The sequence below is a fragment of the Pungitius pungitius genome, chromosome 9 (genome assembly GCF_949316345.1).
Source record: "Pungitius pungitius chromosome 9, fPunPun2.1, whole genome shotgun sequence".
NCBI lineage: Eukaryota > Metazoa > Chordata > Actinopteri > Perciformes > Gasterosteidae > Pungitius > Pungitius pungitius.
Window position 1 is genome coordinate 5,620,195 of NC_084908.1, and position 20,826 is coordinate 5,641,020.

Consider the following 20,826-nt stretch of genomic DNA (forward strand, 5'->3'; position numbering starts at 1 on the left):
AGATTTCAAATGTTTGCTATGTGTACAAGAGCTCCGTTCCCAGGCCCAATGACACTTTAATTTTGATGTATCGCCTCACTGGCATGAGGTGAAATACACGCCATGCAGTGCTGAACCTGAGCATAAGACTGTCCTTTTCTGTCTCTTTTTGGGATCCCAGTGTGTCCGGGAGTTACGAGGGGGTGACAGGATGGACTGACGAATAGTAAATCCTGTCAGCGCATCCACACACACACACACATACATTGCACATAGGCTACACGCAGTGGAGTCAAAAGGTTACGCTGCCTTCCCGCTGTGCCGCCGAGCCCAACAGGATGTCTCGCCAACTGTGGTATGAACACATGCAACAGTTGTCTCCCACTTTTTTAACTCACTTCCTCCAGTCGGATTTATTAAGAAATGCATACTTTTCAAAGTCACACATTCACACAGAGACATCCCGTCTTGGCAAAAGTTCTTTCCTGATTGTGGCAGCGGACACGTGGGAAAGCGTGAGATGACATGCTCGATGCCAGCCGCTCTAACACACTGTCGTACAACACACACACACACACACACAGACAAATTATTTTTTTATACGACCATATACAACTTTACCCCACTGTGTTTGATCGATTCCTGATTCAATCGTGTGTGTATGGGAGGTGAAGGAAGTAAGCATTGCTGTGTGATCTATTTTTGTCTGCGCGCCTTCTCACTCAAGACCAATTAGTCGCAACATCTGTGTGTGGATGAGCTTGTATTCATAGGGTTAATGTGTGTGTAAATTATAACCTGTTCGGTCTCATTTGTGGCACAGGTTTGGTATTCCCCAGCACACACACACACGCACATTAGCATACATTTCAGAGTCTGTTGGCTTTTATTACACCAGGCGAGAGAATGGGCAAAGCGCTATTAGCATGTGGGTTAGATTAGACGGGCCTGCCTGGCCCTATAGAGCTTGTTCTATTACTGAGAAGAAGGGTCGGGGGGGAGGTACCTTTCTAATATATTTAGCAGAAAAGAACACAATTGAGAGACGGGAGCAGAGGTACGTTTCCACTAAAGACACCAAAGAGAGTGGAAGTGCAGCAGTGGAAAGACATTCACTGTTTTAGTTCAGTTAGATCTATAGTGCTTAAAGCAGAAGAATGTTTGTTGATGTAACATGTTTCCATTCCCAGCTGTTTGCACTAGTAAAACATCATGTCAAATACTTCCTCACTGCAATGACCAAAAAGATGCATTTAAATGTTTTGGGCAATGTAGTTTTTTACAGAGGGTTGCATCAAAGTCAAGTGCTTTATTGTGTGGAGAATTAGTGCTAATCCTCTGTATTGCTCCTGGGCTGCGTTAGCCCCTAGTGCCCTGTTTTACCTTTTATCTCCATTAAAAACAAGCTGTTTCCCTGAGCTCCGTCAGAGACCTGCTCAGACGCACCAAGGGCAGACAGCTCAGACGGACAGGAAGAGTGAAAGTGGAGCAGTTGGAACCAGCTGGACAAAGCAGCAGCAATAAAAGACTTCTTCAAATCACCAGTCGCTTGGTGTCTCCCTGCACAGCAGTAAAGCTCTCTACGTTTGCGCGTCCACTCACACACACACACACGCACACACAACTGCTTGAATTGAACTTCCCTTTCTTACTTCACTGCCATTTTTTCTCTTCCTTTCATATTGCTCCAATGGGTTATTGGAGGTATTGGATAGGTTTTTATAAAGGAATGCATAGTCATGCTGTATCACAAGTAATACCCTTCCACACATCAAGCCAAGGCCAAGGAATTCCAAACAGATTTTCTTTGAGCATTTGGACATCGGAGCCTGTGTGTATGCTACACCTCTGTGGTAATCACAGTGGCCACGTTCCAACCATAAAGCTTTCACCTCCCACACATATAACTCATGCATAATATAGGCCCTTCTGCACATGCGCAGACTCCTAAAGAGCACACCCTCCAAAAATAACGATTTCCATATTTATTTTCCTCTCCACATACTATGTTTTCATAAAAACAATGCCAAGCCCTTAGAAGAGTAAATAAGTGATTTTTCGGGGGAAATCCAGTTTGAAAGAGGCCCACTTAAAAGCCTAGTGGAGGTCTGCGCCGTTTAAAGGCACTACTCGGGAGGTCGACGGCAGTCACTCAACGAGACCTCGATTCTCCCAATCCGGTGTGACTGTGGTTTTGCCCCAGCTCCAATGCTTCATTTGGCTTGCATGTGATTAAACGTGTTGGAACCCAGTAAAAGCACACATAGAATGTACTCAATCCATCAGCTCACCAACTTGAGAAAGAAGCCAGGTTCCAGATGGAGACCTATAGCTTTTAGACATAAAGCCTTTTCTCATTTATCAGGTGTGAAAGCTTTCTTCTCCGTCACTTACAACGCCGTAAACTCAGCAAGACGTCTTGAATTTAGGACCTTGAGGAAACAGAAAGAAAAAAAGACTATGCGTCACAGTCAGTTTGAGGGCGGAGCAAGCCCACACTCCAAGCCACTTTACCTGTAAACAACAATAACCCTAACGATACCAGAGAAATCATGTTTCTATTATACAGGTGAGGGTCTTTTACAATGGCATATGGAGTGCTAGTTCTAATCTTTAAACAAAACATATATATATATATATATGCAGATATACAGTATATAGGTCTACGGAATGCACCTGTAAATTTAATTGGCAGAAAGCATTTTTTTAACGAGGGTCTGCAATAGCGCCCTCTTTAAGGAACCGAGGGGAGGGAATTTAAGAGACAATGGGGTGGATTTGAAAAAAGAAACGGTGAGACGGACAGTTTAGTCCTCGACCCTGCCTCTATTATTCTGAGGGGATGAGTTACTCGAGATGAGCTTACTTCTTCATTTTATAGTCACACCCAATATCTGGTTGATTGTGTGTGAACTCAATGAGGCATTGCAACTGAGGTGGACCATAATGTGTTGCTACTCTTTCCCCCCACCCCCTCCTCAAGCCCCTCTCTTCTGCACTACATAACAAGATCCAGGTGTCATGGGCTCTCTCACAAACACACACACCTTTGAGTGGCCCTGACTTGTATTAAGAACTGCGTGTTGGGTGCAGTAACGAGATATGTCGGAGGCTGAGGTGTTAAATGTTGCTCTGGGCTGCTGCAGGGGAGGCAGCAGGACCCCCACCTCGGTGCTGTGCTGCTGCTCATCAGTAAAAACCATGTTCTGCCAACTCTCTGTACATCAGTGGACACAACAGTGCAGCAGGAAGAAGCATTAAATGTTGATTATATTTCTCAAAGATGCCAACCAGTTCTCCAGAACAGTGGATTACTATGCCCCAGGTTGGCCCACCGTGTGCATGCGTGATCTATACTGTTGCATAGCTTAGGTTAAATTATCTCAGAGGATAATGCTATTTTATGGTAGATAATTCCATTGAATATGCTATTAAATACAATGTTAACATACAAATGGGAAAACAATGAAACTGGGACATGCCACAGTTTCATTGTTTTCCAGGCCCCCTAAAGAGTCTTGGGCTTGGCTGCCGTGTCGGCGGGATGAAGAAACTGTATTTGTGTTATATTGTGGGATAAAATTACGAATTTTTTAACTAATAAAGACCGTATCATTTCACTCAACCCTGTGTTCATGCCTACATCGTGATGCACACTGGACCCACTTACTTGTGGACAGATCTAAAGTTCTCTGCTGCTCTCACGTGGCGGCACTGAGGAGGAGCAGGCGGTCCTTTCAGCCTAGAAGTCACTTAGATTTAGGTAGTCGCAGTGTCAAAGGTCACTCTTGTTTTATTCTGATTTGTCTTACTGGCTTTTATCAGTGCCCCAGAGGCCCCAGGGGAAACCTGATGAATGATACGTAGCCTTATTTCTCCGATATTCTACCATATTCAAATGAAAAAGGAGAGAAAGAAACGCCCCCGTGTTGTCTGAAGCTTCTCTCCCTCTGGCGGCGGGTCGCGAGCCGAGCGCTGCAGCTGGAAGCTGTTCACAGCCGCTTCCTGTCGCTCAGACGGAGGGAGCGAGAGGGGGGAAGGACGCGGCAGAATGGCGACCGTGCAGTGTTGCAAATGCACGGCCGAAAGGAAAGGGTTTCGGCGGGAACTTGATTCTTGGCGTTACAAATTGATACACTGCGTCGGTATGATCAACCTGCAGTTTCGTGTTTTGTGAGAGAAAAAAAATGAATGAGCTTCCAAGAAATTTCGCCCGGCAACTGAAGGCTCGCGAGCCCCCATCTCTGTTTTCATAGCTAGCTGGAGCTAGCTAGCTAGCTAGCTAGTAGCCTGGCTCCATAGGTGGCCAACGTTAGCCGTTCAGTCAGGCTGCCAGGCTAATATTTACCAGTTGGCTAGCCCTTCGAGTTGGCTCCTTTTCTTTGTCCCTCTGAGCTAGCTTCCTGTCCACCGGGGGTAATCCTGTTAGATTATGTGAAATGTCCAATATGATATCTGTCATGTATAATTAAGGTTTATCATATCCTTTGTTCGAAAAATCGATAAATGTGTTTATTGACAAATATGTTGCCTATGCTAAATACCAGCTAGTATGCTATGCTAACATGAATGCTGTTGCTGTTCATTTGGGGGAGGGGGTTGTTGCTATGTCGAGGCTTCTAATGGCAGTGCATTATAACAAAAGCGAACATTTCTGCGATATCAGGTAACGTTTTTTCTCCGTACCCGTTGCTTCTTTTAAAATTTGTTTTTATAAAACATCAGGCGTGCTTAGGCGGAGCTTGCCGGGTTTATTCTGCTTTGTGACGTTGAAGCACAGTGACATTAAACTACCGTAAACACCTGATGGGGAGTCCTAATGGTGGTGCCATCCACGAGACGTTCACCTGTTTGCTTTGTTTAGTAAATTATTATATGGGTCCTTGCGTTAAACGTTGCGTGTGTTGTTGACAGCTTTCAATGGTAGATGTGAGATCTGTTTTTGGTCTAGTTTGGATCCCGTATAAATACGTTCATATCAGCATTCAAGGATGGTATCTCTTTAATTTGTCTTGCAGGGTTTGAAAGCATTCTGGAGGGAATCTATGGGCCACTGCTGCTGAGGGACCTCAATTTATTCGATGGTGGGTTTCCGTGTGTATTCATTACTATGTAATCATAGTTCAGCTTTTATATTTTCTTTCCCGAACATTTTTGCGTAGTGAGTTTTTGTTGCTGTATCACATTGTAGGTGGATATTATTTTATATAATGTTAATATTGGACTCATAGCTAAAGATGCATGTCCAGGGATTAATTTGGTTTCCGTGTGTATTCATTACTATGTAATCATAGTTCAGCTTTTATATTTTCTTTCCCGAACATTTTTGCGTAGTGAGTTTTTGTTGCTGTATCACATTGTAGGTGGATATTATTTTATATAATGTTAATATTGGACTCATAGCTAAAGATGCATGTCCAGGGATTAATTTGGTCACCCCCAGTGAATTATTTGACAAGTTGTTCATAGACGATACCTTCTCTCAGTCCGTACCACATATTACTGTGGATCTGCAAATATATTTTATCTTTAAACCAGCCCCCTTGGCATCTGTCTCTGTTTGACTTATTCCTCACCAATCCCAAATAATCCCAAACCATCATCACTTTACCACCTTCAAGAAAATACAAACAATGTTGGACAAGTTTAGATTCCACACTGTAGTGGCCAGCCAGTTAAACAGAAGTCTAAAGCAAGGACTGTATAAACATTTGATAGTATCAACCTTGAACGAAAAACAAGAAAAAATACAATAGTCACATGACGCACTGGCTCCTAATTCCTCCCACTTGGAAATAATAAAAAATGGAGAGCATAAATGAAGGTGATGGATTTGGAGGGACGAAAAAGACCCTGGAACCTCGGCACACTGCCGTTCATCATTCAATCATTTGGTCCCATGATTTCGTTGTAAAAAAAAAACAATCTGATTTTTGAGCAGAAATTACCTATTCAATATTTGCGTGACGCCATCCTGTCCTTTGATTTGCAATATTACTTCCGACAATTTTCAGCTACAACCACGTATATTTCTAATAGTAGGGGGGTTGGTATAATTCATATAGTAAAAAAAACAACAAATACTGCACATTCTGATTATGCAATCCAGCCTTACCTGTCTATGGGATTTTCTGAAGTGTGAGAGCTTCGTGGTGAGCCTTGCTTTAAAGCAAATTCTTGGCTGTGTCCTTTATATTGTTTTATTAAGCTTCGACAATATGGTGAGGAAGCAGTTTGATAGCCAAGACATCCTTTTGTCAGCCTGTTTAATCCTTTATGTCCCCCTAATTTATGAATGTTATTGTGTCTTTTAGACTGTGAACCTGAGGAGGTGGACGATTGGTCGTCGGATGCAAGTTCCGCCCAATGTTCGTTCTGCAACCTTCCCCTGGACAAACTCTGCAGCGTACGCATCCAAACGAGCCACAAATAGTGTTTTTTTTACATTTGATAAGCCTATTTAAGTTACCCATGGCTGTAACCTGCTAATTTTTTAACTTCTAGGATCATCTACCTGCAGCCACGTCTCCCCTCTCCCCCCTCTCTGAAGGCTCTCCCTGCCAGGCTCCCACCGTCTCTGAGAGCAGCCAATCAGCGCACAGGATCCTCCAAGCTTTGTTTCACAAGAAAGGTGAGTCGGTCCTCCTTCTGCCTTGTGAAGTGTTAAACAAATTATCAGATCTGATTATTGCGAGTAAAAATGATTTTGGTTTTAGAAGATGTCCTTTTTTCTTTTTTTACCATGATGCAGCCATAAATTGCATTCGTTTATCACGCATCATTTAAAAAGAAAAAATGTTCTCTGGATAATCAAAGCCTTTATCAAGGGTCATTGTTTACAAGTAACGGATTGAATTCCTGCACAATTTGCAGTGAATTTGCACAGGGGTCCTTGAACTAATCCCAAGGATCACCAAGGCAACATGCTGTAATTTAATAACTTGGATGCAATTCTGTATCATGGCTCATGTCTTATGTATTTCATGGTTTTGATATTGAATGATTTAATAATACTTGCGCAGTGATATTCAGGGCGCTGCGGAGGCGCTCTGCCATTGCAGCTCAAACTGTTTATGCTTTTACTGTTTTTTTACTTTACCACAGGTGAACTACCGCCACTCATTAAACTTCTTTAGAAGCGCGCTGGGTTTGTCAAAGCAAGTGACTAATACGCCTGTTTTGAAAATAATGCTGGTGCTGCAGGAAGTGCTATTTGATTCAGTGGTTTGAGGCTCCGGGCCAACACGGTCTGCCTTCATTCTTCACCCTTTCTTGGCCTGTGAATGTTGATATTGGCAACACAAATATTAAGACTAGTAATAGTATAACTATTATTACCGCACAGAAAAGGTGTTTACTTCCAGTGAAAAGTGAAAGAGGGGCCGGGCCGTATCTGCACACTCATATTTACTTAACCTCTGTTCAAAGGTGGAGCTTTCAAGTCTAATAGGCGGCTGAATTGTTTGATGAACAACCTTCATCAAACAATCCTGATAAACAAATTGACCCTCTGCGGTATAGTCAGTAAGTTGTAGCTATACAGCTACATGGCATATTTGTCAAAGAGGCAGTTCGCCCCAAGTATTCCATCACAAATGTTCCCCAAGAGAGGGAGCGTGAATGTCAGCTGTAAACCAAGCAATGCAGCGTGTGCGCCTAATTTGTTGGTGAATGAATACTTCAACTCCTTAAGAGCTGTTGCTCAAAAGCAGAGGACTTCAACCCCAGAGTTAGCAACAACTCTGGCTCCCTTAATGTGGACCAGCCTTTCCTGTTTTACTGGTAGTGCGATTAAATGGTGAATTGTTAACATCCTTACTTCAAACAACGCTCCTGTTGATTCAGTATTTCTTATTTCTATTGCGCCTGTGCCTCCTTCGTTAGATGTGTCCCTGGGCTGTGATACCACCATCCCGCTGGTTGCTCAGGAGCTAATGAAGAAGATGATACATCAGTTTGCCTTGGAGTACGCATCCAAGTGCCTACTCCACACCAGTACAAATGGTTTCACCACAAAGACCTCATCACTTTTGTCCCAAGCGTCAGACGCCCCTTTGGACCTCACAGTGAGCCGATCAGGAGAGGAGAAAGAGAGTGAAAGTGACCCGGGTAGGAAAGCATCAAACCCTTTCTCAATTTAAAGCCAATGAAGATATCTCCTTGGCTTCTACAGTTTTTTCGCTCTTGACATTGATGTTGAGCCACTGAAGGTACCAAAGCACTGCAACTCAAACCAGTTCAAATGAATTCTTCTAACAGATGGCGTGCTCGACCTCTCCAACAAGAACTCTGCCTGCTCTGCGGCATCCTCGACGTCATCTAATCACAAAGCCTCAGGGTAAGGTTCTTTTTGTATCGTTGGATTTACTCTGTCCAAAAAAACTGCACAACTAAGCCTACATCCACACTAAAACGATCCCCGCACACACGAATGTTTCAGTCTTTATCAACCACATATCACATGACAGCAGGCTGTCTCCGCCATGCGAAGAGCGCACAAAAACTTCCTTGAGTGTTGTATGTACAATGGTAGGGCTGGCACTTTAAAATGCCCTGGCGGGTTCTTGTACTCCCTATCACATAAGGGCTTGTTTGATACCTGATATTTATCACTGACTCAAACCGTTTTGGGTCACGCTCGTAGACGTCCCGTGGCGCTGGGAGTCCCCTTCGCACTGAAGAGCAGAGTTTATGCTTTTGTTCGGCTACAGTTTCTTAGTGAGCTTCACAATGGTTGTGCAGAACAAAATGAGCACATATAACAAAGAAAATGCCTCTGTTTTTTTATGTCCATCGGGCCCTCAAAACCGCAAACTCAGCCTTCTTACCCCGGCTCTGCAGGCCTGATGACGCTGCTGGGTCGCTGCGAGCAAGTCCCCTGAAAAAACGCTTGGCAGCGTATGTATGTAATTTTAGCATTACACAATGTAAAACTGAGCTGCACTGCAGCTGCGGCTAGCATAGACAACAAGCCAGCCACGCCTTTTCTTACCCGCAGCCACTGGTAGTCTGTTGGTAATCAAGGGAAGGGGTCCTGTGATGCGTGATGACTCGGGCAAGACACGATGTAAAGGTCACCCCCTCGACCCAGACTGTAACGGGTAGCATCTGCAAACGGCTCCAAAATACTGCGGATGCTGGGCTTAAATGTCTTTTGAAACATAAACGTATTGGTGTGGATGTAGCCTTAAACATTTACTTCAATGTGAGAAAACCCCCATTTCTAACTAAGTCCAGCACTTTAGTCTACTTCATTTCTTTAAGTTGTGTGGCATGGATTGGAGGATTGGCCTCCACACTGTTGTGTTTTAGTCGTTTGTTTGGCAGTGCATTGTTGTTATGAAGATTGCCATGTGTTTGGTGTTTTGGTTCTACGGGGTTGACTCTTTTATCTCTTGAGCGGTAACGTCACAGCAATGGCACCGTGTTATAACATATGCCAACAGCCCAGGATTGTACAATGAGGAGAAGATTGCATTACCTCATAACGATTTTTCCTCTTTTTGTTACTGATCCGGTCATGATGAGTTTGATAATTCAACCTTCAGGCATGTGGGACTCACTGAAGGATAACACAAAACCACATGGGTTGTAACATGGCCATTCACAGACTGTCCCACCTGGTCGTGAAGAGGTTTTGCCGCACACAAAGAAAGTGTGTGAGAACAGACGGGCATGAGACTTAACAGTCGCAGTGATGTTACCAACACAAGGCTTAAAGGAGTGGACCCCTCGCTCTGCACCCCCCTGTCCCTTATGCCAAAATCAAACTCCCTCCATCACCTCCATCCTGACCCTGCTGTTTGGTCCTCCCATCCCTAGGAGGCAGCGCAGGCAGTACATTGAGAGGAGCTTGGAGCTGTCTGAAGGGTTGCTGTCCAAGGCGTTGAAGGATATTCGTTCAGGGAGGCTGAAGAAGCAGCGGGCCGCATTGCTTTATGGGATATCTCCTCACACCCTGAGGGAAGGTCTGGAAGGCTGGGCTGAGGGAAGGCTGGGGATGCTACATCAACTTGCCTCAAAAGATTTCAGGGATGAAGTGACGTCGCACAATGTGATGTCGTCCATGCTGGGCGGCGAAGCCCGTCTGGTTCTCCAGAAGGTGGCGGCGTGGGCGGAACGGGCCGAGATCGGAGGAGCTGCGGAGGAGAACGGAGACATCAGTTTCCCCTGTTCCTCTCTTACCTTTTACCAGCCGAGCAGTCTGCAGAAAACCCTCCCCAAAGCGTTTCCCCAGCTAAGAGATGCCCTTCAGCCCCCAGCAAGCCCCGCCCCCAGTCCGGAGTCCGCCGCATCCCTGCGCATTCCTCTGGTCCGCTCCTTGGTCGACCATAACAGGTCCATCCCAGCGGAGAATGGCAGCGCGGCTGAAAACCTCAAACAGCGTACCTCATCATTGGAAGGCTTCGCCGGCTCATCGGCAGCTGCTGCGAGACCATCGTCCCTCTTCAAGGTCCGACCGCCTGTCTTACCACACGGCTGTCCGGGCAGTGCCAACCAGTCACCCCATCGCCTGGGGCGACGCGGCTCCTCTCTGGATGATTCAGAAGACGGGGGAGGCGCCCGGGATAAAGACAAGCAGCCGAGAAAGAAACGCGGGCGATATCGTCAGTATGACCACGACCTGTTGGAAGAGGCCATCACCATGGTGATGGGAGGGCGCATGAGCGTGTCAAAGGCCCAGGGGGTTTACGGGGTGCCCCACAGCACACTGGAGTACAAAGTGAAAGAGCGCACTGGAACACTGAAGAACCCGCCGAAGAAGAAATCTGCCAACTTTTGCTCGTCCAATTCCAACTCGTCTGGTTCCAGCACCACGGCCAGCTCCACTAACTCAGGGACTCTTCTCTCCGCTGCTGACACAAAGATGTTCTAGACACAGAACGCCTCTAGGACTCCTCAACGCTTGAACTCATCCCCTTTGACAAGATACATGTTTTCTGGAGACACTTGTTTAACACAACACATGCCTTTATAAAATCTACACGGATACTGACATTCAGGTCTTTTAACTCTGTCTGTAACGTGACAGTCACACTTTGAACCGGGGTTCTCTCGCTTGGTTCTGGGCTTTGATCAGAGCAGCTTTGAGGCACGGCCTTGAGCTCCCGCTCACAGGGACTGCCGGGGTCGCCAAGCTCCTCGTAGCTTTAGATCTTAGTATTTCAGGATGTGGCTTGCTTCAAATTATTTGCTTACAGTTATTAATAAATCCCACCGAGAGACCAAAACTAGAACTTATTTTTTATCTGATTGACCTGTATTGGGTGAGTAGCCAAAGCCTGATATGTGGCAGAAAATGCCTTTAGTTGTGTTGTCTTTGTCTCAATTCTTTGAGTATGACTGAAACTTTCTTGCTTTTAATGCGCTACGTTTTAAATTGATCATACTGCCCTCGTTTTAAAGGATCACATTAGATTGTAGGTTTGCATACATTTTTGGATTAAAATGGAGTTCAAAGGCATTTACCCGGTATCGGTCCGTAGCTCAAAGTCTGTACTATTACAGATAAATCAGTTCTTTGTTTTGGTCACGTTATGAGGATTTCTAGATTAATAACACCAGCATTATCCATAAACACCTTGAGGGCGTTTTAACTGTTTCCATGACATTGCTTTTTGCCCAGCATCAAGTGAGAGAGTTAAGAAACAAAGTGTGACTCATGTCTGCAGGCTGTTAGACTATTAGGTTATTCAGGTTTCAATTCTTAAAGCTCCCTCTTAATGGAGCGCTGATGATTGTCATTTGCAGCTTTCTATATATCTCTCTGGGTATTGTACCTCGGCCCCTGAAGTGACTTAGAGCCATTGTAACAGACTAAAAACTCCTCGCTACCGCTTGACACCTCTTCAAACGGGGCGATTGTACACCACCAACCTCTGTGGTGACTGCATCCTCATGTCGAGTTTTACGGTGAAGAGATTAGCTTGAGAACTCAAGCCATTTTACGCCCTGCGTAGTTCTCCCCCCTTTTAGTGGTAAGCTAGTCTGAGCATCGTATCCAGTCTAGTTGGAATGCAAGCGTGCAGCATGTTTCCAACGTGCACTGATCCGCTCGGGAAAACGTATGTGATTGTGTATGTGTACCGTTTGTAAAAAGATGTTCTTTTAGTATCACCGATATTTACTCATTCTGCTACGGTAGCTGTACTACTGTACACCTCATCCATGACTGCTGCTTAACACTTTACTTTTACCGGAGCAATTCCCCAGGAAAGAAAAGAAGTGTGGCTACAACGAGCCTTTTCGAAGTAGCCCGAATTCCAAAGGCGACGCGCATGGCGGCGTGTGAAGCCGCCGCTTAAACGTTTGTGAGGAGCGACTGGTTGTGTTGGGATGAATGACTTCTTAGTCTTAATGCGCGTCTGCTCTTGTGTCTGCCACTGAGATGGGCCTATCGCCTTTAACAGTGCTACTACCAAAGCAGCAGTTCACACCCAGAAGCTGCTTGTGCGCGCGCATGTGTGTGTGTGTGTGTGTGTGCGCGCCTGTGTGTGCGCCTGTGTGTGCGCCTGTGTGTGTGTGTCTTTCTCCATCTAACCTCGTTGGCACATGTATACCTCTGAACTTTATCTGCCTGTAGCTGCGTGGGATTCATATCAAGGCCTCTGAATCTTCTGGGGTTTTAGCTTAGGGACGCTGAGCCATTTGTAAAGTAATTGTATTGCTGGCATTTTGTTGTAAAAGATTTTATTTGGAAATATAGCATTTCCAGGAGGTCCGCCATGTTTTTAGAGTGCAGCAGAGAATCTTGTTGCGAGTGTTTGTCCTTGTTGGTTTTATTTGTTTGTGTCATTTGTCCATTTTAAGGCTAATGGTAACTTTGTGTTTTTGGCTTTTCAACCATTTGTAACTTTGGCAACTATACAGATACAGATGTCGGTGCTCCTGAATGTCTCTGCTCTCAGCAATGCACAGTGCCTGTGTCTGGGGCTACAGCATAGTGCGGCATGATGTGTCTACTCTGGGAATGATCCGCCATGTCAAATAGACATAACACACCTAAACACCTCTTGAGAAATGGAAAAAGTATTTAATTGTATAAGGCCCATTGCAGTGCATTCTGGGAACACACCGTGGCTTGTTGTCAAACTTAAAGCTTGTTGCGTTTTTGTTTCTTTTTGGACTGAAGTGCTGGTAAATCTTTGAAACGATTTAACTTCATAGTCTATTTATGCATCAATCAATTATTGCACTATGATTTCTAAGAAGAATATTTACTATAGAAACCTCTTGTGTTGTTGCTGCTTTCTTATTTATGGATTGTGCTAGAGAACTGTGATTTTACCATTTAGTTGTAGCTATTGATTTTTAATGGGGCACTTTGATGAAATGTGAAAGTGTATTGCTGCATGAATGCTTTTAAATGTTAGCACTTATAGTTGATTTAGTCCTAAATGACTGCAATGACGCCCTTGACTATTGTGGTTGTTTAGTGCTTATGTTAAGATTAATTTATTGATAACTTTTAGTAACAGTAACACTAAAGAATGTAACTTATTCTGCATCCAGTTCAGTTAAACCTTGACAAGGGCTGGACCTATACAGCACTTAAGCGGTTGGAAATACTATCCATAATGAAACTAATTTATTTAATGATATTTAAAAGGATTGCTATGTTTTCCTAATGATTTAACTGTTTGTGGGTTTGAAATTGGACCTTTTTAGTTTTGTTGGTGAAAAGGCTGTTGGGGTTAACATTTTGTTTTAAGCGTTCTACAATCGTTCCTTCTGCTTTCAGCAGAACGTTATCGTTTGCCTTCAGCAACTCGTCAATAAAGCGGTTCTTTAATCAGTTGTCACCTCATCATTTCCTAAACCCTTGCAAATGCTTCATGGTGCCTTTTTTGAGCATGTATTAGCTGTTTCTCATTTAAACTGCTTAGCTATGAGTAAAACCTCCAATCTTCTGTTTTTTGCCTCTAGCTCCCTGCTGCCATCATGTGTGGAAGAATTGGGGGATCTGGGACGGCGAAGGACTGCAGGTCATCCGAGCACTGCTCTGGGGGCTGTTCTCAGCTCGCTCTGCTCAGCACACCGCTCCTTGATCTACCAGATGTTGAAGCTGGCGCGCCAGGAAAGATTGGTGTTTCTGCTCAATCGCAGACCCGTCAGTCCAACTGAATCTCACTGCTGTCAATGTGGCGTCAACCCACACGATATTGTTAGCCATCCTGGCAGCACAGTGTGTCATCCAGTGGACTCCAAGTCCGATTGTAGCATCCATCACCTCCCTTTACCGGACTGTACAAGCGCCGCTCCTCTGTGCTCGGGCTACTGCTGTGTGAAGAGTTGCGGGATGGAACCCTACACTGTTGTGTGCCCCAAGAGGCTGCACTGCATTTCATGCCAAAGCCTTGCAGTAGGTGGTATTGACAACATGGCGTGTTCATTTGCATCCTCTCCTTCGTTATCCAAATCCCCTTCACGGTGCACTCCATCCTCATCGATCTGCTATAACCAACACTTTTCTCACCCTTCAAAGAAAGCCTGTCAGACGCAGTTGAGGAACACAATAGAAATAGAGGCTGTGGACGGGGATCCCCCTTGTCCTGTCCTAAAAAGAGAGCAGAGCCCCTCTCCTCCTCCTCTGTCCCCTATCACCTCAGACATCAGTAAGAAAACCGATGAAAAGCCGCCCTCCCTCCTTCACCACAGACAGGAGGATGCTGATCGAATGGGTGAAGGTTGTCTTGTGAATGCGAGCCACCAGGAAGCAGATGTGGACAGAGCTACAAAAGAGGAGCAAGACTATAGAAACCCAAGAAGTAGTCGGGTCGAGGAGGATCCAAGTGGGACTTCACTTCAGGACGTTGTGAATCGCTTCAGTGAGAAACTGGAGACCATCAGACCCATAGAGAAGGACCCACCTCTGGTGCCGGCAGCTGTTATGGTCTCTGGAAAAGAGATGCAACAGTGTCCCTCAACCAGTCAGACCCTGCAGTGTCAGGCCGATGCTCATTTGACTGAAATCATCACCACCGTGCTGCATACAGACAATGCTGGTGACTACAATCTCAGTGAGCTGATTAATCGCCATGAGAACATGGAGCCCAAGTCCCCCAACACCCGCTCCCGACGTCGCCAAAAAGTCCTTGCTGCTATAGCAACACCTGCTGACGATGCTGCGACCAGAAGGCTGACCTTACAAATTAAACGAGAGCTGGCCATGTTCGACCAGTGCTCCAGTAGGAGGAAGGAACCACTAGCAAAGAGGGCACGATTAAAAGATGAAAATAGCACTATGACTGAATCATCTATTTCACCAGATTCAAACCCAGTTAAAGAGGAGACTAAAAGTGAAATGGAGGTAGTTTTAGAACCTGTAGAGAATCATGGAGTTAGGGAGGGACCTAACTCCATGATTCTCACTGCAGAATGTGAAAGGGATGAAGTAAAAGAGGAGACACAGACATCTGTGCTAACAGGAGAAGTTCAAATCATTAAAGCAGAGCTTAAGGAGAGGGACATATTTGGTGAGGAAAAATATCTTCCCCTCTCACACACTCAAATTCCAACCTCTGAGCCGCAGGGAGAGTACAGCAAACAAGATACAAAGGGCCACAATGTACCAACACAGGTCACAACTGTGAGTGCAACCTCAGCGGGGAGGGGTACTATGCCTTGTGAAGGATATGATATGAGCAGTGGTCCTGAGGGTGGTGAGCCCCATGAAGAAGCCCCACCCGGCCAGAGCTTGGACAGTAACGGTAAGCCCTGCCATGGTCCTATTGGAGATGGTCAGAAATGTGAAGCGCACCACGCTGAGGACACAAGGAGATCCGGGAGAAATATAGTGCTCCCCCAGCGGTTCTCTTCTTATGTCATAGAGCCCTGGAAGAAGTTCAATGTTGCATGTTTCCCTGAAAGCATCTATAACCAGGAAACGCTAAAGGACGAGGTTTTGACGTCTACCTCCTTTGGTGTCTTATCCAAAGATCCAGATGCTGAGGACGCCCAGTTTGAATCGAGGAACAAAGCCCCTCTATCCTCGACTGACCACACATGGAAGCTTACCTTTGAATCAACACGTGGAGAACCATGTGGGCCATCCCACTCAGAGTCAACAGGTCTTTGTAAAAAACAGGTCATTGCACAATGTGCTGCAGCCAAAGACAAAAGTCCTGCAAGAGGGAGCTCGGACAGTGAGACAAATGGCAGTGACTCTGCTACCAAGCCTTTTGGAAGGCTACGGTCATCTCCAAAAAGACTACAGTGCTTCAAGACAAGAACTGCCAAAAACCCATCAAACACGGATGTCAACCTGTCGTCTGCTGCCCGTGCAGAAAGCCTTCCCTACTCCCAAGTCCCGTACACTAGTCCCATAAAACTCATGTTTTTTTCACCAGTAAAGGATATGGAAGGGGTTAAATATAGTCTCAAATCAGCATATTCAGGTTCTAGAACACGGGAACCGTTTGACCCGTGTATAGAGTCTTCATGGTCAGGGACAGTTGACAAACAAAAAAGGAGAACTGAGCCAGTCAAATCTGTTTTTTCAGCACATAAGTCCATTAGCTCACCTGCAAGATCTGCTTCTTCTCCCCCCAAGTCAGCTTCTTCTCCCCCCAAGTCTGCCTCTTCACCTGCCAAAATAGCGTTAACGCCAACCAAGTCTGCTTCTTCTCCCAAATCAGTTACTTCACCAGCCAAGTCAGCTTCTTCACCCTGCGAGTCTGCTACTTCATCACCAAAAACAGCGTTAACGCCAACCAAGTCTGTTTCTTCACCAGCCAAGTCTGCTTCCTCGCCAAAATCATCTTCAGCATCACCTAAAATAGGTTCCAGAAGATCAGGCGAAGGTACTCCGACTAAGCGTGGAGCTGAGAGCCAGACCTCAGGTGACTCGACGTCTTTCCATGAAACCACTCCAAAAAGGCGCCCGGGCCGGCCCAAGAAGCTGGGACCACAGCTTGAGCAAAAGGTAAAGAGGCCAATTGGTCGACCTCGCAAGGAGAAGACTTTGGATTCAGTAATTGGGGCAAACGCTGTAGATGGAAAATCAGTTCTAGCACCCGAAGTTGAGGAGAATGTAAACAAGAACCTTAAGATAACCGTTGTGTATGGTCGTTCAAGGCGAAACAAACGTATGGTGTCTGAGGGCTTTGACCAGCTGCAGACAGAATTCCATGATGCTTGTCAGGCAGTGGGCCTTAAAGGAGACTTGGGGGTTTTAATGCACAACTCCAAGACAAGCTCAGGTAATATCAAAGCAGCCTCAACAGAATTGCCCGAGGAATTCAATTTTGTCGGCCCTGTAAAAGATTCTGCCCTTCAATCTAGCGGTAACATCAAATGTCAGAAAAGGGATGATTCTGCGCCCTCAAGAAAACCAGGTAGACCTGCAAAAGTTAAAATCTCTGGGATTTCAGTCACAGTAACCACAGTGTCACCTCGACAGCGAAAAATTCTGATAAATAAGGATACTCTGCAGTCTCCTGAAACACAAACTCATAGGAAAGTACTCTTACCAGAATTCCAATCCGCCAAAGAGCCCCAGACAATCAGTCGCGCGTCAACTGGCAAAGTCCGTCAAACAGAAGGGGCTGAAACAGAAGATGAAAGTAAAGGTGAGCGGCAAAATCAGCCTGTGGCACTGCGTCACTCGATGAGAGTGAGAAAGCCCTCGATTCACTTTCTGCACGCTGTGGCCACCTCCACCTCTCGATCATACAGCCACAGTAATGCTCTGCTACGGCGCTCCAAACAACTTCTGCTAAACAAGGCCCACAATGAAAGGAGACAAGGGGAGCAACAGAGTAGTGTCGAGACCACGAGAGAGAAAAGACGGCTCTGTGCACGAGACAGGAACAACGTCTCCCAGGACCTGAACAGAGTGGCAGGGGTGTCTGTTGACTCCATCTTTACCCCAAGAGAGACACTGAGGTGGTGGGCAGCATCGGCCGAGGGACCGACTATGAACCAAGAGCTTGCCCGGCGAATACGACTCATCTCCGACACCTGGGTCTCAAACACTGTAGAGAACCAGGGAAAAGAAACTAAAGGCAACAGTTTCTTCACCCGGACTTCAAAACATTCGTCCATACGAATGCTGTTTGACTGTCCGTCCAACAAACCAAGTTCCTGTAGCCGGCAGCAGCTCTGCTCCTGGTTCATGCAGACCACAGAGACTCAGTCTTTGGCTATTGTCAAGAAGGCGAGCTCCCGAAACCCTTACGAACTCATGCACTTCCCCCGCTCTGCCAACAAAGAGCGTGTTTGCCCCAGCCCTCAGGCGGAGCGACTGCGCAAACACATCAAGAAATTCGCCAAAACTGTGCCAAAAAGTCCTCTGCAACACCAACAGGCTCAAAAAAGGTTGAGGCAGAGAAATGAGGCGCCGCTACCGACGCACAAGATAAGGCGGCAACTTTTCACTCCCAGGTTTGCAGCAGGAAGGCAAGGCAGTCAAGGAGCCCAATGGTGGAGAAAAGTATTTGACACATACCGCACAACCCTATGTAGGGCGCGGGTGAGGTTTCTTACCCGGAGTCAAAGGAAGAGGCGGCAAAAGGGGCAGAGAAATAAGAAAAGCATAAAAGTAGCCACAAGTTGTTCAAATGGACACGTAGTGACTGGACCACAAACAAAGCTTAAATCATTGCGCAGAGCAGCAAAAGACCAGCTGCCTGACTGTTTGGAGAACAGTTCTGTTGACCAGACTCAGGAGCCCGTGGACATGGCCAAAGAGCAGAACCTCTGCTCCAAAGCCTGGAGTCCCGAGACACTGAAGGAATGCCGGGTGTTTCTGAGGAAGATCAACTCTCCGGACAACGAATTGACTGAGGAAGAGTGCGACTCGTGCACCGTGACACTGGATGAGGGGTCACCTTCTGCATACCTCTTTAGAGGAAGGGAGAGGGAAGTGGTAGGAGTTGTTAAAGCTGTGAAAACTGAACGAAAAAGGAGCGCCGCCTCGAGAGAGCTGGCGAGTTCTGAACCTGAATCGGTCCAGGAGGCGGACGAGATGCCGAAAAGCAAATACAAAAGTCCTGTGGTTGTTTCTACTGAATCACCGCAACCACCACCAGCGAAGACGTTGAGACAATCGCGAATGAGAGGCCTAACCGGGCCGAGGTGGCGCGACTATGTGTTTGGTAACTACCTCTTTTTGTTAAATGTCAACTTTTATATCAAAGATCCATTTTAAGTCATCACAAAATACAGTTCTGCTCTTTCTTTTCTGACAGAAAACTAAATGAAGCATGAAGCCTCCTTGTACCTGGGAGAAGGACTGTGGTTCGACGTGGTGCCTTTTGGACATTGAGCTGACCACGTGGACTGACCATGCCGCTGTGGTTAGGTCCTACACTCAGCAATTATGTAGCAGTCTAACTTAACAAATGCTTGATGTTGCACTATTTTTATCCATGGATATGTTTGTACAGAAATATCACATTTCCTTTTATTGTAAACCTGCCTTGATCTTTCTGGAAGCGTTTAGTAGATCAAATCCTTACGTCAAAGGTGAGTTTTATTGGGATTGTTGCTTTTCCACTGAGCCCCATCAGCAAGCTGTATTGGAAGGAAAGCCAAAGCTTTGGTTGCGTATAGACAGTGCCATGTCCCCCCAAATATACCTCATTATCAAGGCCATCGGACGGTGATCCTTGGATGTAAATCTAAAAAATGCACAGCCCTAAACTCTCCCACAATTTATTTAATCATTCTTGTCGTAGGTCATTTATAGTCATTCTTATTTTGGCACTGTTTAAATTCCAAATTGGCCTTTTATAACAGTTTTGGGATTTGAAAAAATCACCAAAATGCGAGCCTTGCTCAGCATATTGTTTCCCAAAACCAGGGCATTGATGAAGAACTTGTTGTGTCACCCAAGCCCCGGCTTTACCGTAATGGTTATTTTGTGGGCACCGACTTAAATGGTGTATTAAACTGCAGAAATGGGCCATCCACCCGTACTAAAATCAAATAATTGATGTTATTCAAACTGCACATAACCCCAATAAAATGTAGAGGTGCACTTGAAGCGAAGAAGACATAATGCAGTTGTAGAGTAGAACCATCGGTTGGTTCTTGTTTTTATTCAGTTATCTTTTGTGTATCTTCTTGTTTTAACCCAAAGCAAATACTGTATGTTGGTGTCGGATCTACTTCTTGCACTATCCTGTCTGAGATTATTAACCCTACTACAGATTCCCTCCCCATGTTTGCACAGGCCGTGTCCCACTACCAAATCCTACAGTAAAACTAGAGAATCTATTTGGTGCAATACAAACCCAGATGATTTATCCATATTTAGTCATTATTTTTTATTGCTGACAGACAAATGGATGTACACAAGTACCGATGGCCTGGGATGTTATTTCAGTTTTTACCACAGCCATTAAAATGATCTTTAAGGTTTTTGCTCCTTCTTTCCCACCTGCTTTGGTCTGCTCAAAGAAGCAGACAAGTAACAGATCCCTAATTGTAATAGCATTAAATAGTTTTCCTTTATCATAAACGTACTAGCATTAACTGTTCAAACGCAGGTGGGAAGCGTGTTGCTGTTTTGAGGATCCGCTTAAGTTTGCGTTCAGCCAGAGACACCTACCTCGACTGGGGCTCTACATGTCACAGATGATCGGTAACACTAACCTTGGATCGGCATCACATTAGGGGGGGGAAATAGATCCAAGATGTCTGGCTGTAGTTCAACTCAAACCTGTAGTGCGTGTGTGTGTGTGTTACTACGGTTGCCATATCAACAGGAGGGATTCAGGTGCGGCCCAGTCTTGTGAAGAGTGCTGTCGAAGAACCTGGTGCTAAACATCCGTTGTATATTTCCGTTATGTTTTTATATGCTGTCCATTACAGATGCAACAAAGAGGTTGTCTGATTGGAACA

General features: G+C 45.5%; 1 protein-coding gene across 2 annotated transcripts; it reads left to right on the forward strand.

Moving 5' to 3' along the window:
* Window positions 1-3,829: 3,829 nt before the first annotated feature.
* On the forward strand, window positions 3,830-20,698 carry lcorl (ligand dependent nuclear receptor corepressor-like). 2 transcript variants are annotated; one of them, XM_037471693.2, is made up of 8 exons: window positions 3,844-4,124; window positions 4,998-5,063; window positions 6,294-6,385; window positions 6,484-6,610; window positions 7,864-8,088; window positions 8,239-8,317; window positions 13,906-19,076; window positions 19,170-20,698. In XM_037471693.2, the coding sequence occupies exons 1-8, from the start codon at window positions 4,031-4,033 to the stop codon at window positions 19,175-19,177; spliced, it is 5,862 nt and encodes a 1,953-aa protein (XP_037327590.2). In that variant the 5' UTR covers window positions 3,844-4,030; the 3' UTR covers window positions 19,178-20,698. The 2 variants fall into 2 exon arrangements, with proteins under 2 accessions (XP_037327591.2, XP_037327590.2); XM_037471694.2 differs by lacking the exons at window positions 13,906-19,076; window positions 19,170-20,698 and adding an exon at window positions 9,802-13,774 and having other exon boundaries at window positions 3,830-4,124.
* The last annotated feature ends 128 nt before the right edge of the window (window positions 20,699-20,826 follow it).

Bases quoted from the DNA above. Each gene is read 5' to 3' on its own strand.
- lcorl (XM_037471693.2), top strand. From the start codon at position 4,031: ATGGCGACCGTGCAGTGTTGCAAATGCACGGCCGAAAGGAAAGGGTTT. The intron at 4,125-4,997 runs GTATGATCAACC...TTTGTCTTGCAG, and splicing joins CAAATTGATACACTGCGTCG to GGTTTGAAAGCATTCTGGAG. The intron at 8,089-8,238 runs GTAGGAAAGCAT...TTCTTCTAACAG, and splicing joins AGAGAGTGAAAGTGACCCGG to ATGGCGTGCTCGACCTCTCC.